This window comes from Onthophagus taurus, chromosome 10, assembly GCF_036711975.1.
Source record: "Onthophagus taurus isolate NC chromosome 10, IU_Otau_3.0, whole genome shotgun sequence".
Taxonomy (NCBI): Eukaryota; Metazoa; Arthropoda; class Insecta; order Coleoptera; family Scarabaeidae; genus Onthophagus; species Onthophagus taurus.
This window is the reverse complement of record NC_091975.1, coordinates 5,484,230-5,495,773: the sequence shown is the minus strand read 5'-3', so window position 1 is coordinate 5,495,773 and position 11,544 is coordinate 5,484,230. Positions and strand designations below refer to the sequence as shown.

Sequence of the window (11,544 nt, the reverse complement as noted above, 5' to 3'; positions counted from 1 at the left end):
GTAATTTAAAAATAAATGTACTAACTTCATATTGAACAAAGTTGACATTTCCAACCTACACCTGTCTTCACACCGTATAATTGGCGCCTATTTGTCAAAGATCGGTTATAAATTGTTCGTTTATCTCTAAAAGAATGTCAGATTTTCTTAAAAAATGCGAAGAATACTTCTCCACGAAGTGTTTCTACGAGATCCTTCGCATAGAAAAAGATGCCAACCAACAAGACAGTAAGAAAATTGAAAAATTTTATTTTAACCTAACTTTTAAAAACATAACCCTACTTTTTTTTTTAGTAAAAAAGGCTTATCACAGGCTTTCATTGCTCGTTCACCCCGACAGAGTTGAACCATCAAACAAAGAAATTGCCACCGAAAAATTTAAAGTTTTAGGTAAAATTTATTCGATTTTACAAGATGATGATCGAAGAAAGTGTTATGACGATAATGGAGAATTTGATGATGAATTCGATAGCGATAGTTCTAATTGGATGGATTATTGGCGTGCTATGTTCAAACCTATAAAAACTGAGGATATTGATGCTTACAAAAAAGAATACATTGGATCTGAAAATGAACTTAGAGATATCAAGAAATCATATGTTAATAGCGAAGGAAATATGGATTTCATTTTGGAGTCGGTTATGTTTGCTGATTGCTCTAGCGAACCAAGAATTATTGAAATCGTTAGAAAACTAGTTGATGATGGAGAAGTTGAGGAATATAAACAGTTTTTTAATGAGCCCAAAAGGAAAAGGGATCGAAGACACAAAAAATGGGAAGATGAAAAGAAGGAATTTGAAAAACTTAATATTTCAAGTAAATTATTTTTGTTTTGAAGCCTTCAACAATTAATTCTTTTATTTTTTAGTTGAACAAGTTGAGGAAGAATTAAAAAGAAACTCTGAAAGACGTGCCAGGGAATTTAGTTCTTTAATAAGCGATTTAGAAAAAAAATACAGTAAACCGGCAAAAAGGAAGGCTCTTAGAGGTGGTAGCCCCGTTAAAAAAAAAAAAAATTCAAAAAAAATCTAATGGAAAAAGAAAGTAAATTATAATTTAGGTTTATTTATATTTAAACAAGCGTAATGTAACTTTAATTTTGATACTCTCAATACATGATTAATCATTAAGCCTTATTTTTAATTTTAAGATTTAAATAAATCAATTTGGATCATATTTAGGAATTTTGAATATGTAAAATTAAAAATAGGTGAATTAAAATTTGTATTGGATTTATTTCTCAATAAAAAAATCGTAAGATTTAGAAATGTTTTAATAATAAATACCAAAAAAATTAAGGTATCAAGATTTTTATATTTTTAATTGAGACACAATATTCAAATTAACTGCTATTCCCTATGCACTAAAACATAGAAACCGAGACAGGCCAACACAGCAAGCTAAAATAAAAATAATTTTATTAAAAACATCTTCAAAAATTAAAAATTACCTTAAACTTAGGATATTCGTTCATTAAAATAGTAACCATTCCCACGTAAGGTAAAAACCCTCTCGCTCGACCCACAACATCTTTTTTAGTTAACCAGAGTTGACCAGGTGCGTATAACCCTCTATCATCAACACTGTTATTATCACCTTTTGTTAAAAATTTAACAGTTCCATTTTCTCTGCAAACAAATAATGATAAAATCCTTAAATAAATTAATTAAGTAACAATTACTTTTCATGTAACTTTAAAACTCTATGCACAATCGGAATATCTCTTCCTTCCACTTTAAACACTACAATTTCACCAACTCGCACAGGTTCATCTTGGTAATTTGTTAAAAACAATAAATCGCCTCTATGAAAAGCTGGCTCCATACTACCAGATAAAACCACTACAATAGGGCTTTCACTACCAGTTACAACCATTAAACCTTTCCATATCATTAAAGCAGACGAAACTATCATACCAAAACTTAAAACTTGATAAAGAAACTAAAACAGAAAGTGGGTGAATAGAATAAGGTTTTTGTGCAACCCCAAAATTCTTACTTGACGCTTATTCATACGTTTTACATCATCGAACATTGAAGAAAGATCCATTTTCACGTTGTTTTTAGAATTAACGAAATTTTAACCACGTCAGTTCGAGTTGAGCCGCAAAAGAAACCAAATTTTGACAGATTATTTGACAGCTAATTAATGAACGTAACCTCATTTGTCGTAAATAAAAGTTTATAATGAAATGATTTAACTGAAATTAATTAAATTTATCAATAATGATTACATAACAAGAATTTCTTTAATATGCATTTAATTTTTAATCTTAAGAGTTTTATGAACGTATCTTAATTCTTAAAAAAGTTAGGCAACCAAATTTACAACAAAATAAAATATACTCTATTAATTTTTGAAATACAAAAAATCAATTTTCTAAATCACATCGTGTTGACCACAATCACTAAATATAGCGGAAGATTGTGATTGCAAAGAATTTTCTTGGTTCCAATTAGGAATAGTTTCTTGACAATGTGTGGATAATACATTAAACATATCATTCATATCATTATATAATTTTGTACTGATCATTTCTAGCTGAATACTGCTAGATTCCTTTAATTTCAAATCGCTCTCGGTGGATGAGTTAAGATCATCTTTGCTCGATTTACAAGATAAGTGATCTCCAGATTGATCAATAAAACTGTTGACAGAATTATCCATGTGCCATTCCGATATCATCATTTGAAGAGGTTCCAAGAATTTAACGTTCTGTTTTACCCTCATTAATTCCATATTACACATACTTTCTACCTCTAAAAGCCTTCGTTTGTAGTTGGTTATTGCTAATTGACGTTGAAGTTGAGCTTTAGTTTCTTGATGAAGTTGACTGATGTCACAAGTCATTCCTACATGAGAATATCTGCAATTATTTTCGGCATTTAAACGTTCAAGTTCTCTAGTCCATGATTCTTTCTCTTCTCTCAATTGCTTTTTTAAATCATACAAAGTTGTTCTAAGTTGAATTATTCTATCACGTAAATCTTGGTTGTATGTCAAGAACGATTCATCATCATCGATGTCATCAACGTAATCGTCACTTTCTTCTGAAATATTTTCCTCGGCGTTTGATGTTACTGTTTCATTGGTTTCTTCATTAAAATTTTGTTCATAAGTTTCAGGATATTCACAAACTTCCATTATTTTTTATTTTAGCTCAGTTTTGTCTTTAAATTTCAAACTTTCCGCTTTTTTCTTTTAAATGTCATACGCATGCGCGTTGGCATACACACATTTGTTTTCGCGTGGTTGCCAACCTTTGTTTCTTTTCCGTTTCCCGTAATCTATCAAGATGAAGTAAGTTAGTTTTAATTTGTTTAATCTTAGTTTTTCTTGACCATCTTTAAACATTTTTGTTAAATAACGATATTATACACTAATATTTATCGTTTTAACGTGTTCGTTATGTTTCTTTTAGGATCGGACTCTGTGTTTATAGCGGATACAAAATACATCCAGGCCATGGTAAAACCATGGTTAAAGCCGATGGAAAGGTAAATAAGTTTCCATTAACTTTGTAATGAATCGTTTCATTACTTTATTAAAAAAGTCTATCGAAAAAACCGCTAAAAATAAGTTAATCTTGAAATAACATAACCTCCAAATAACATAACCTCACTTTGTTTTTTCTTAATTTCCAGACGTTTACTTTCTTAAATTCAAAGTGCGAGGCCGCTCATTTAATGAAAAGGAATCCTCGTAAAGTAACGTGGACTGTATTTTACAGGTAAATAAAATAACCATCACTAAAATGACAACCTAACCTCACTTTTATTTTAGACGAAAACATAAGAAAGGTCAAGAAGAAGAAGCAACGAAGAAGCGCACACGTAGAACGCAAAAATTCCAACGTGCTATTGTTGGGGCTTCTCTCAATGATATTTTGGCTAAACGTAATCAAAGGCCCGAAGTAAGGAAAGCTCAACGAGAACAAGCGATTAGGTAATTTGGATTAGAAATGTTTATGAGGTGATTTATGTGTTTCTTTTAATTGTTAGGGCTGCAAAAGAAGCTAAAAAGGCTACGAAGGTTCAAAAGAAAGCTACTGCAGCGCCAAAAGCTAAAGCTGCACCTAAAATCAAAGCAAGTAAAAATGTGCAAAAAGCTGCACCTAGAGTTGGTGGTAAACGTTAAGTTGAATGTATGATTAAATAACTTAATAAAAAAAATCAGATTAATATGTTTTATTTATTTTAATATGGTGAATGTTAGGCAACATCCCTTACTCATTATCCTAACCCCCAAGTAGAGGGATTCACAACTTGATAATTCTTCTATAAAGCAAGATATACCATTTTCTAGATAAAAATTGTATTATAGTCCTATATAAATATTTTATACAGAGTTCTGAATTAAAACTAACCCTATTAAATTCATTTTCTATGGTTACTTCATCAAAATAAATCCATTTTTATATTTTACGCTTTTTGAGATTTGTAGAATATACCAAATATATTTAAATTAACTAAGAAGACGATGGTTTTGATAGGAAAATGTGAAGAGATGTGCTCGGAAGCCGAAAAGAAATTGTATTTAAGAATAAGTGAGGTTATGTTATTCAATGTTTTGTATCAAAACTTGTTTTAGGAGATATAAGGAGGGTTTGTTACATATTTTAGAGATAAAAAAGGGGACTGAGAAAAATCCTCGTCCCCTACCCGATCCAAAAAGGGTGGTGAAATGTTTTAGTAGGTCGGCAGCTGGTCGTGAATCTAATGAGAATGAGCTCCGTACCCCAAACGCTTTACAAAGGACTGTTAATTATTTATTACTTGAGTAAATAAGGATGAAGAAATTTAATTTTGTTCTATATTTTCTTTTATTTTAGTGTAGCTGACAACCAAATTATTTCTTGGAATAACACTTATGACTTTATCGTTGATAGGTTATTAGCTGTTAGACAAGATATTGTTATCCAAGATATTTCTAGGTCTTATACTATTAGTTTATTACAACCAATTGTTAAGTTTTATGCTTATTCAGCTTATAGGTAAGATTTAATTATTATGTTTTTAATTATTTCGTTTATTAATTAATTTTATAGACTATGTGAGTCACCAATATCTGATTTTGACCCAGTTTTAAATAAAAAAAATCTTCAGGAATGCCTCAAAAAACTTCTTTTAATATACGACGATTTTGATTATTTACAATCAAAAATTGGGGTTTTAAAAGATTTTTGTTACAATCAAGAAGAATTTGAGATTTTATTCAGTGATTGTAGACAATTTTTTGAGGCTCTTTATATTTTATTTAATCTAGGGGACACTCATTGTATCTATAGAGGATTGAAACTTGAAAAGAAGTGGAGGTAAAATCGTGATTTTGTTATATAATTGCTTCAAAAAAATGATTTTTAGAACAAATCTTGTTCAGAATTCTATAAAAATGTCTTTATGTTACAAAAATGGTAATTGGATTCGACTTTGTCGAATGATGGTTAAACTTCCACCTTTATTAGCAGGGATCGCCTCTTTACATTTACCAGAAATACGACGGTAATTATTTTTAAATTGAATTAATTCATTTTAATTTCGTGGTTTTAGGAAAACTTTAGAAAAAATGTCGATTGCTTTTTCAAGCAAAAATCTTTCATATCCCATTGAAACTTTACAAAAAGAACTACTTTATGGGACCAAAAATGAGTTAATATTCGACTGTGATCGTTATGGAATAAAATGTTCCCAAAGTGAAATAAACTTTATTAAAACGGATTTTGATAAATTCTCAAAATTAGTTTCTACTAGAAAGGAAAAATTTGTTATTGATAAATTTATAGATGTAAAACCATCCTTTGTATTAAAATCGAATACTTTTTAATTTAAGTAAATGAGAAAAAGAGATTAAGACATGATTTTTTTTATTATAACCAAAATACAACAGATAATTTAAAAGTTGTGATTTCAAAGTGTTTTCTTTTTTAACCACCACCACTTGTCGCAATTCCTATAAATTTATGCAAGATGTAAGAAGCCAAAGAGAGGACAGGCATTACTATTAGGCCAAAAATGAACATCACTAAAAGAGTTAAAACAACCAATTCGCCCAAGAACAGAATCCCCTTTAAAATTTTTTCAGCTATATCTCTTGTTTGGCAAATTTCCAACAATTTATCCAAAATAAACCGGAGTAGATACACACCTCCATCTAAAAGAGGGAATAGATTGTATAGCATCAATAAGATTGTTACTCCAGCAGCATAAGCTCTTTGAATTAGTGATGTTAACAAACTTATAAACGAACATCTCCTAAAAAAATTATGACAGAAAACAATATAATAATATTGGTTAAACATTTTACGCATTTTTTGGTAAACCATGTTTTTCTAAATAATCAGCAACCGGTTCTCGAACTCTGATGATAAGTCGTAAAAATCGGCCTTGTTCTGGACCTCCTTTAGCTCCGCAATATCCGGCGGGAAGAGGTGCTGGTGCAGCAGAGGCTCCACCATTAGCTCCACCATTAACTCCACCATTAGCCCCACCGTTTGCACCACTACCAGCAGCTCCTCTAGTTCCACATAAGGGATCAGGTCCTTTATGGATCCCATTTAAAAATGAAGTTGTTTCATTAAGTCTATAATTATTTAAAAATCGTTACCTTCCATTTTGAATTTTTTTGGAAATCTGTAAAAAGTAAACTGTCCCAAATCGGGAGAAAATATCCCCAATTGTTGGGTCAACAAAGATTTTCTATTTTTTGTACCAAATTTAAGGAATGGGGTTGGTTTTATGAAATGATCATGTCAATATGACACTGTTGATATATGTACATAGTCTACTATACAAATATATTTAAATAAATTATAAAAACTTTTTTTTTTAAATTTTGGTGATTTTCGAAATCGAGAAAAATGTTGAGTATTAAGCGATAATTTTCCCTTTTATAACGATAAACAAGAATTTAAAGTTTATAAAATCATAAATAGATTTTAAATTATTTTTAATTTATTTGACACTATAAATGAATAATTTATAAAATTTGACAGTTTTTCCTCAAATTCAAATTTTCATTAATAGATGGCGCTAATTGAAAATGTCAAAATGTAATTGGTTTTGAATTTTTAATGAAAACTAGTAAATTCATTAATTAATATTTTTAATAATAAACAGTTAATTGTTACAAATCCTTTTTTTTTAATACTTACCCATTATCGCGTCGTAATTTGCAGTAAAAAACTGGGACTGTTTCAACAACCGTTGAAGTCATATTTTTTTGATTAAATACAAGCTTCCCAATTACAGCAATTATAAATTTCCTCGTTTGAAATCCCAGCAAAAAAAAACTGAAATAAATTCACCTCTTCAAAATAAAATATACCAAGTTGTAGAGAACAGAAGATTAATAATAAAAATTCAATTTACTTCACTTTTCAAGTGTTTTTAATAAGTTTGCTTTGATGATTTTATTTCATTTTTATTTTTTGGAATAATTCAAGAATAACAGTGTGGTTGTATTTATGTCTAAACTTTTTCTTGTCCCTTTCTGCTTACTAATTAGCTTTAGGATTGGTTAATTTTATGGTTTTATTATTTGATTTCAGAAAGCAAAGCTAAAGAAGCTGATAGCTTCTTATAATAATTAAATCTTTTCTTCATTATTGTACACAAAACCCGAAAATACCCGATTTTGAGAGAATCTACAGATCGATAAAGCTCGTTTATAAAAATCAGGTCAACAACAGTTTGAGTCAACGTGTTGTCTATTATCGAAAATGTCAGAAAAAATGAAGTTTTCTGGAAAAGTGGTGTTAATAACCGGTGCTAGTTCGGGAATAGGAGCAGCTACTGCAATCCATTTTTCAAAACTCGGCGCTGATTTGGTTTTAACCGGAAGAAATAAAGAAAATCTTCTTTTAGTGGCCGATCAATGTGTGGGACCAAAACCTTTTCTCATCCAAACCGATATCACCAAAGAAACCGGCGTCAAAGATATTATTTATAATACTATCGATCATTTTGGAAAATTAGATATTTTAATTAACAACGCGGGAATAATCGAATCCGGAGGCATAGAAGAAACCAGCTTGGAACAGTATGATCGAATTTTTACTGTAAATGTTCGCTCAATGTACCAATTAACCATGTTAGCGGTACCTCATATCATTAAAACACAAGGAAACATCGTTAATGTTTCCAGTGTGACTGGAATGAGAGCTTTTCCAAATTTATTAAGTTATTGTATGTCAAAAGCTGCGGTTAATCAATTTACTGAGTGTGTAGCTTTAGATTTAGCTTCAAAAGGAGTTCGCGTCAACGCTGTTAATCCTGGAGTTATAGTTACACAATTACATAAAAGAGGTGGAATGACTGAGGAGCAATACCAAGAATTTTTAAATAGCTGTAAAAAATCGCACGCTTTAGGTCGACCTGGAACTGTAGATGAAGTTGCTAAGGCAATCACTTTCATTGCTAGCGATGATGCCACTTTTATGACCGGAAATATTGTACCAGTTGATGGTGGAAAACATTCCATGTGTCCAAGATAATTTTTTAAGAGTATTTTTGTATTTAAAACTGAAAAATAAATTAATTTTTAATTGAATTTTATCTCTTTATTAAAACATAACCTCTTTAGACCTGACCGGATAGGCAACCACACACACATAACCTCTTTTTATTAGACAAAAATAAATAAATTTAAAATATAAAAACTTTTATTTGCAATAAAATACAATTTTAACGAGGACACATAGCATGACGTCCACCATCAACAGGAATACTAGCACCAGTTATAAAACTAGCATCTTCGCTAGCTAAAAATGCGATCGTTTTAGCAACTTCTGAGGCATCTCCAGGTCTTCCCATTGCATGAGTTTCTTTGCTTCTGTTTAGAAATTGTTGATACTGTTCGTCGTTCATCCCTCCTCTTTTATGGAGGTTAGTAACGGTAACACCTGGATTAACGCTGTTAACTCGAACTTGTTTCGAAGCCAAATCCAAAGCTGTGCATCTTGTGAATTGATCAACCGCAGCTTTTGACATGCAATAAGCTAAGACACCAGGAAAAGATCGGATTCCATTAACGCTCGAAACGTTAACAACATTTCCTTTCGATTTTATGAGATGAGGAACTGCTAAAGATGTTAAATGGTAAATGCAACGGACGTTGATGTTCATCATTCTATCGAATTGATCTAAAGATGTGTTTTCAATACTTCCGGTCTCGATAACACCAGCATTATTAACTAATACATCCAGCTTTCCATAATGTTTAATCGTTGCTTCTAAAATATTTTTAGTATCATTTTCGTTGGTTAATTCACCAGTTACTATAAAAGGAGTTGGAGTTCCACTTGGTCCTTTACATTCCGAAGCGATTTTATTAAGATTTTCAACATTTCTTCCTGTTAAAGCTAAACTTGCACCAAGACTTCCCAGATATTTTGCCGTTGCTGCACCAATTCCAGAACTTGCACCTGTTATTAAAACCACTTTCCCGGCAAATTGCATGTTTTTTTATATGAATTAAATGTTTTTGATCAACAAAATTCTGTGGAAGAATGTATTATTTTAATCTTTGGTCAGGTACAAATATATTTTTTAGTGCGGTCAAAGATAAGGAATTTTCAAGTTATTTTTGTAGCGGTTGGAATGAACTGCTGAGACGTGCTTGTGAGGAAATGTAAAGGTTTGTTGAAGGTCGAAATATATTAAATACAGTGTAAAAGAAGTTGCATACAATTTTTAAAAAAATTTTATTTATTTTTTAGCATCGTTTTGATATTTTTATTCCAGATCCGGTCTTGGAGTTACTAAATTTCTTCCACCATCGATTGGTAAAAGATGTCCGGTAATAAAAGAGGAATTTTCATTTGCTAAATATAAAACAGCTTCAACAACGTCATTGATTGTTCCATTTCTACCTAAAGGAACAACAGTTTTATAGGCTGATTCAATTTTGGTACGAAAACTTTCATCTGGGAGTGGTAATGATCTCATTATATTTGTGGGAATGTATCCGGGGTTAACAGAATTGACTCTAACTCCTTTTTGGGCTAATTCTAGAGCTGTACATTTTGTAAATTGGTCCAAAGCTGCTTTAGACATGTTATAACTTAATGATCCACTGTAAGATTTCATTCCAGCTAAGCTGGAAACGTTTACAATGTTTCCTAAAAGAAAGTAAATTGTTAGATACGAAAATATTAACTAGGTTAAATTCACCTTTGGTTTGAATTAAATATGGAGCAACCAATTTACTCAAAAACACAACTGCTCTTACATTCGTGTTAAATACATCATCATAATTATCAGCTGTGATTTGTTCCAACGATTGAGTTTTTAATATGCCAGCATTATTAATTAAAATGTCTATCTTTCCAAAAGCATTAATAGTTGAATTTACAATATCTTTTAAATGTTCATCATTAGTAACATCACCAATAACCATAATAGGTTTATTTCCACCAATTTCGACACATTTTCTGGCGGTTTTTTCTAAATTTGTAATGTTTCGACCGGTTATACACACATTCGCTTGTTCTTTTGCAAATCTTATAGCTAAACCTTCACCAATTCCCGAACTAGCCCCGGTTATTATAACAACTTTATTAGAAAACATTTTGGTTTAAACGTTACGTTAATAATAAATGCTTTCGTTTAGTTTTATCAACTTTTATAAGAGTTATCAAATAAAAAATAATATCTCAATGTAATCTATTTTATTTTTCATAATCATAATTACACTGCAAATATTTGATGAAACCTATTTGAATGATTTATAATCGATTATTTATTACATTCTTGAAGTTATAGCTTAGGTCAAGGTTTATGTATCTTTTTTGAGTTCTAAATAGGTCTCAATAAGTTTCGCCTGCGAAAAAACGAAATATGTTGGATTTAGGACAGCTTTACCAGAAGGGCAAAGTATTTTAAAGATAGATATTTAATGAAAATGACCAAAATTGTTAATAAAGTGTAAAAGAAGTTGCATACCTACAAGTTAAATTTTTAAACGCTAATTTAGGTAAGTTTTAATTAATTACTTTTTGTACTGGATTAGTTACAATAAGGTTATTTATATATTTTCATTCCAGATTTACTCCATTAAATAAATTTCTTCCACCATCAATTGGTAAAAGATGTCCAGTAATAAAAGAGGAATTTTCATTTGCTAAATATAAAACAGCTTCAACAACGTCATTAATTGCTGCATTTCTACCTAGAGGAACAGCAGTCTTATAGCTTGTTTCAATTTGCGTACGAACACTCTCCTCTTGCAATGATCTCATTATATTTGTAGGAATGTATCCAGGGTTAACAGAATTGACTCTAACTCCTTTTTGGGCTAATTCTAAAGCTGTACATTTTGTAAATTGATCTAAAGCTGCTTTAGACATGTTATAACTTAATGATCCACCGTAAGATTTTATTCCAGCTATGCTAGAAACATTTACAATGTTTCCTAAAAGAAAACAAATTGTTAGATACAAAAATATTAGCAAGGTTAAATTCACCTTTGGTTTGAATTAAATGTGGAACAATCAATTTACTCAAAAACACAAATGCAAATTGAAAGAAGGATAAATTAGTAAAAAAT

At 30.4% G+C, this 11,544-nt stretch overlaps 8 protein-coding genes across 10 annotated transcripts; 4 read left to right on the top strand and 4 right to left on the bottom strand.

Moving 5' to 3' along the window:
* Positions 1–59: 59 nt before the first annotated feature.
* Positions 60–1,130, top strand: LOC111413675 (J domain-containing protein CG6693). The gene is made up of 3 exons (XM_023044716.2): positions 60–228; positions 295–816; positions 869–1,130. The coding sequence occupies exons 1-3, from the start codon at positions 135–137 to the stop codon at positions 1,030–1,032; spliced, it is 780 nt and encodes a 259-aa protein (XP_022900484.1). The 5' UTR covers positions 60–134; the 3' UTR covers positions 1,033–1,130.
* Positions 1,131–1,255: 125 nt separating this feature from the next.
* Positions 1,256–2,132, bottom strand: LOC111413676 (signal peptidase complex catalytic subunit SEC11 homolog C twr). Its single transcript, XM_023044717.2, has 4 exons — positions 1,999–2,132; positions 1,682–1,941; positions 1,451–1,628; positions 1,256–1,400 (listed from the first exon to the last, which is right to left on the bottom strand). Exons 1-4 carry the CDS (start codon positions 2,047–2,049, stop codon positions 1,350–1,352), a joined length of 540 nt encoding a protein of 179 aa, XP_022900485.1. The 5' UTR covers positions 2,050–2,132; the 3' UTR covers positions 1,256–1,349.
* Positions 2,133–3,215: 1,083 nt separating this feature from the next.
* On the top strand, positions 3,216–4,181 carry LOC111413707 (ribosomal protein L24). Its single transcript, XM_023044767.2, has 5 exons — positions 3,216–3,300; positions 3,422–3,497; positions 3,645–3,730; positions 3,784–3,945; positions 4,002–4,181. Exons 1-5 carry the CDS (start codon positions 3,296–3,298, stop codon positions 4,135–4,137), a joined length of 465 nt encoding a protein of 154 aa, XP_022900535.1. The 5' UTR covers positions 3,216–3,295; the 3' UTR covers positions 4,138–4,181.
* Positions 4,182–4,297: 116 nt separating this feature from the next.
* LOC111413700 (SAC3 domain-containing protein 1) lies at positions 4,298–5,904 on the top strand. 2 transcript variants are annotated; one of them, XM_023044759.2, is made up of 6 exons: positions 4,298–4,532; positions 4,591–4,779; positions 4,832–4,993; positions 5,048–5,314; positions 5,364–5,501; positions 5,550–5,904. In XM_023044759.2, the coding sequence occupies exons 1-6, from the start codon at positions 4,480–4,482 to the stop codon at positions 5,821–5,823; spliced, it is 1,083 nt and encodes a 360-aa protein (XP_022900527.1). In that variant the 5' UTR covers positions 4,298–4,479; the 3' UTR covers positions 5,824–5,904. The 2 variants fall into 2 exon arrangements, with proteins under 2 accessions (XP_022900527.1, XP_071055382.1); XM_071199281.1 differs by lacking the exon at positions 4,298–4,532 and having other exon boundaries at positions 4,707–4,779; positions 4,837–4,993.
* LOC111413706 (uncharacterized) lies at positions 5,847–7,701 on the bottom strand. Of its 2 annotated transcripts, none has more exons than XM_023044764.2 (3): positions 7,151–7,701; positions 6,304–6,579; positions 5,847–6,251 (listed from the first exon to the last, which is right to left on the bottom strand). In XM_023044764.2, exons 1-3 carry the CDS (start codon positions 7,210–7,212, stop codon positions 5,924–5,926), a joined length of 666 nt encoding a protein of 221 aa, XP_022900532.2. In that variant the 5' UTR covers positions 7,213–7,701; the 3' UTR covers positions 5,847–5,923. The 2 variants fall into 2 exon arrangements, with proteins under 2 accessions (XP_022900532.2, XP_022900533.2); XM_023044765.2 differs by lacking the exon at positions 7,151–7,701 and adding an exon at positions 6,604–6,758 and having other exon boundaries at positions 6,304–6,538.
* On the top strand, positions 7,657–8,547 carry LOC111413705 (3-oxoacyl-[acyl-carrier-protein] reductase FabG-like). Its single transcript, XM_023044763.2, has one exon. It carries the CDS (start codon positions 7,718–7,720, stop codon positions 8,489–8,491), a length of 774 nt encoding a protein of 257 aa, XP_022900531.1. The 5' UTR covers positions 7,657–7,717; the 3' UTR covers positions 8,492–8,547.
* Positions 8,548–8,641: 94 nt separating this feature from the next.
* LOC111413703 (3-oxoacyl-[acyl-carrier-protein] reductase FabG-like) lies at positions 8,642–9,593 on the bottom strand. The gene has a single exon (XM_023044762.2). The coding sequence runs from the start codon at positions 9,453–9,455 to the stop codon at positions 8,682–8,684; it is 774 nt and encodes a 257-aa protein (XP_022900530.1). The 5' UTR covers positions 9,456–9,593; the 3' UTR covers positions 8,642–8,681.
* An 88-nt stretch (positions 9,594–9,681) lies between these two features.
* On the bottom strand, positions 9,682–10,619 carry LOC111413702 (3-oxoacyl-[acyl-carrier-protein] reductase FabG-like). The gene is made up of 2 exons (XM_023044761.2): positions 10,170–10,619; positions 9,682–10,117 (listed from the first exon to the last, which is right to left on the bottom strand). The coding sequence occupies exons 1-2, from the start codon at positions 10,564–10,566 to the stop codon at positions 9,732–9,734; spliced, it is 783 nt and encodes a 260-aa protein (XP_022900529.2). The 5' UTR covers positions 10,567–10,619; the 3' UTR covers positions 9,682–9,731.
* Between the last annotated feature and the right edge of the window lie 925 nt (positions 10,620–11,544).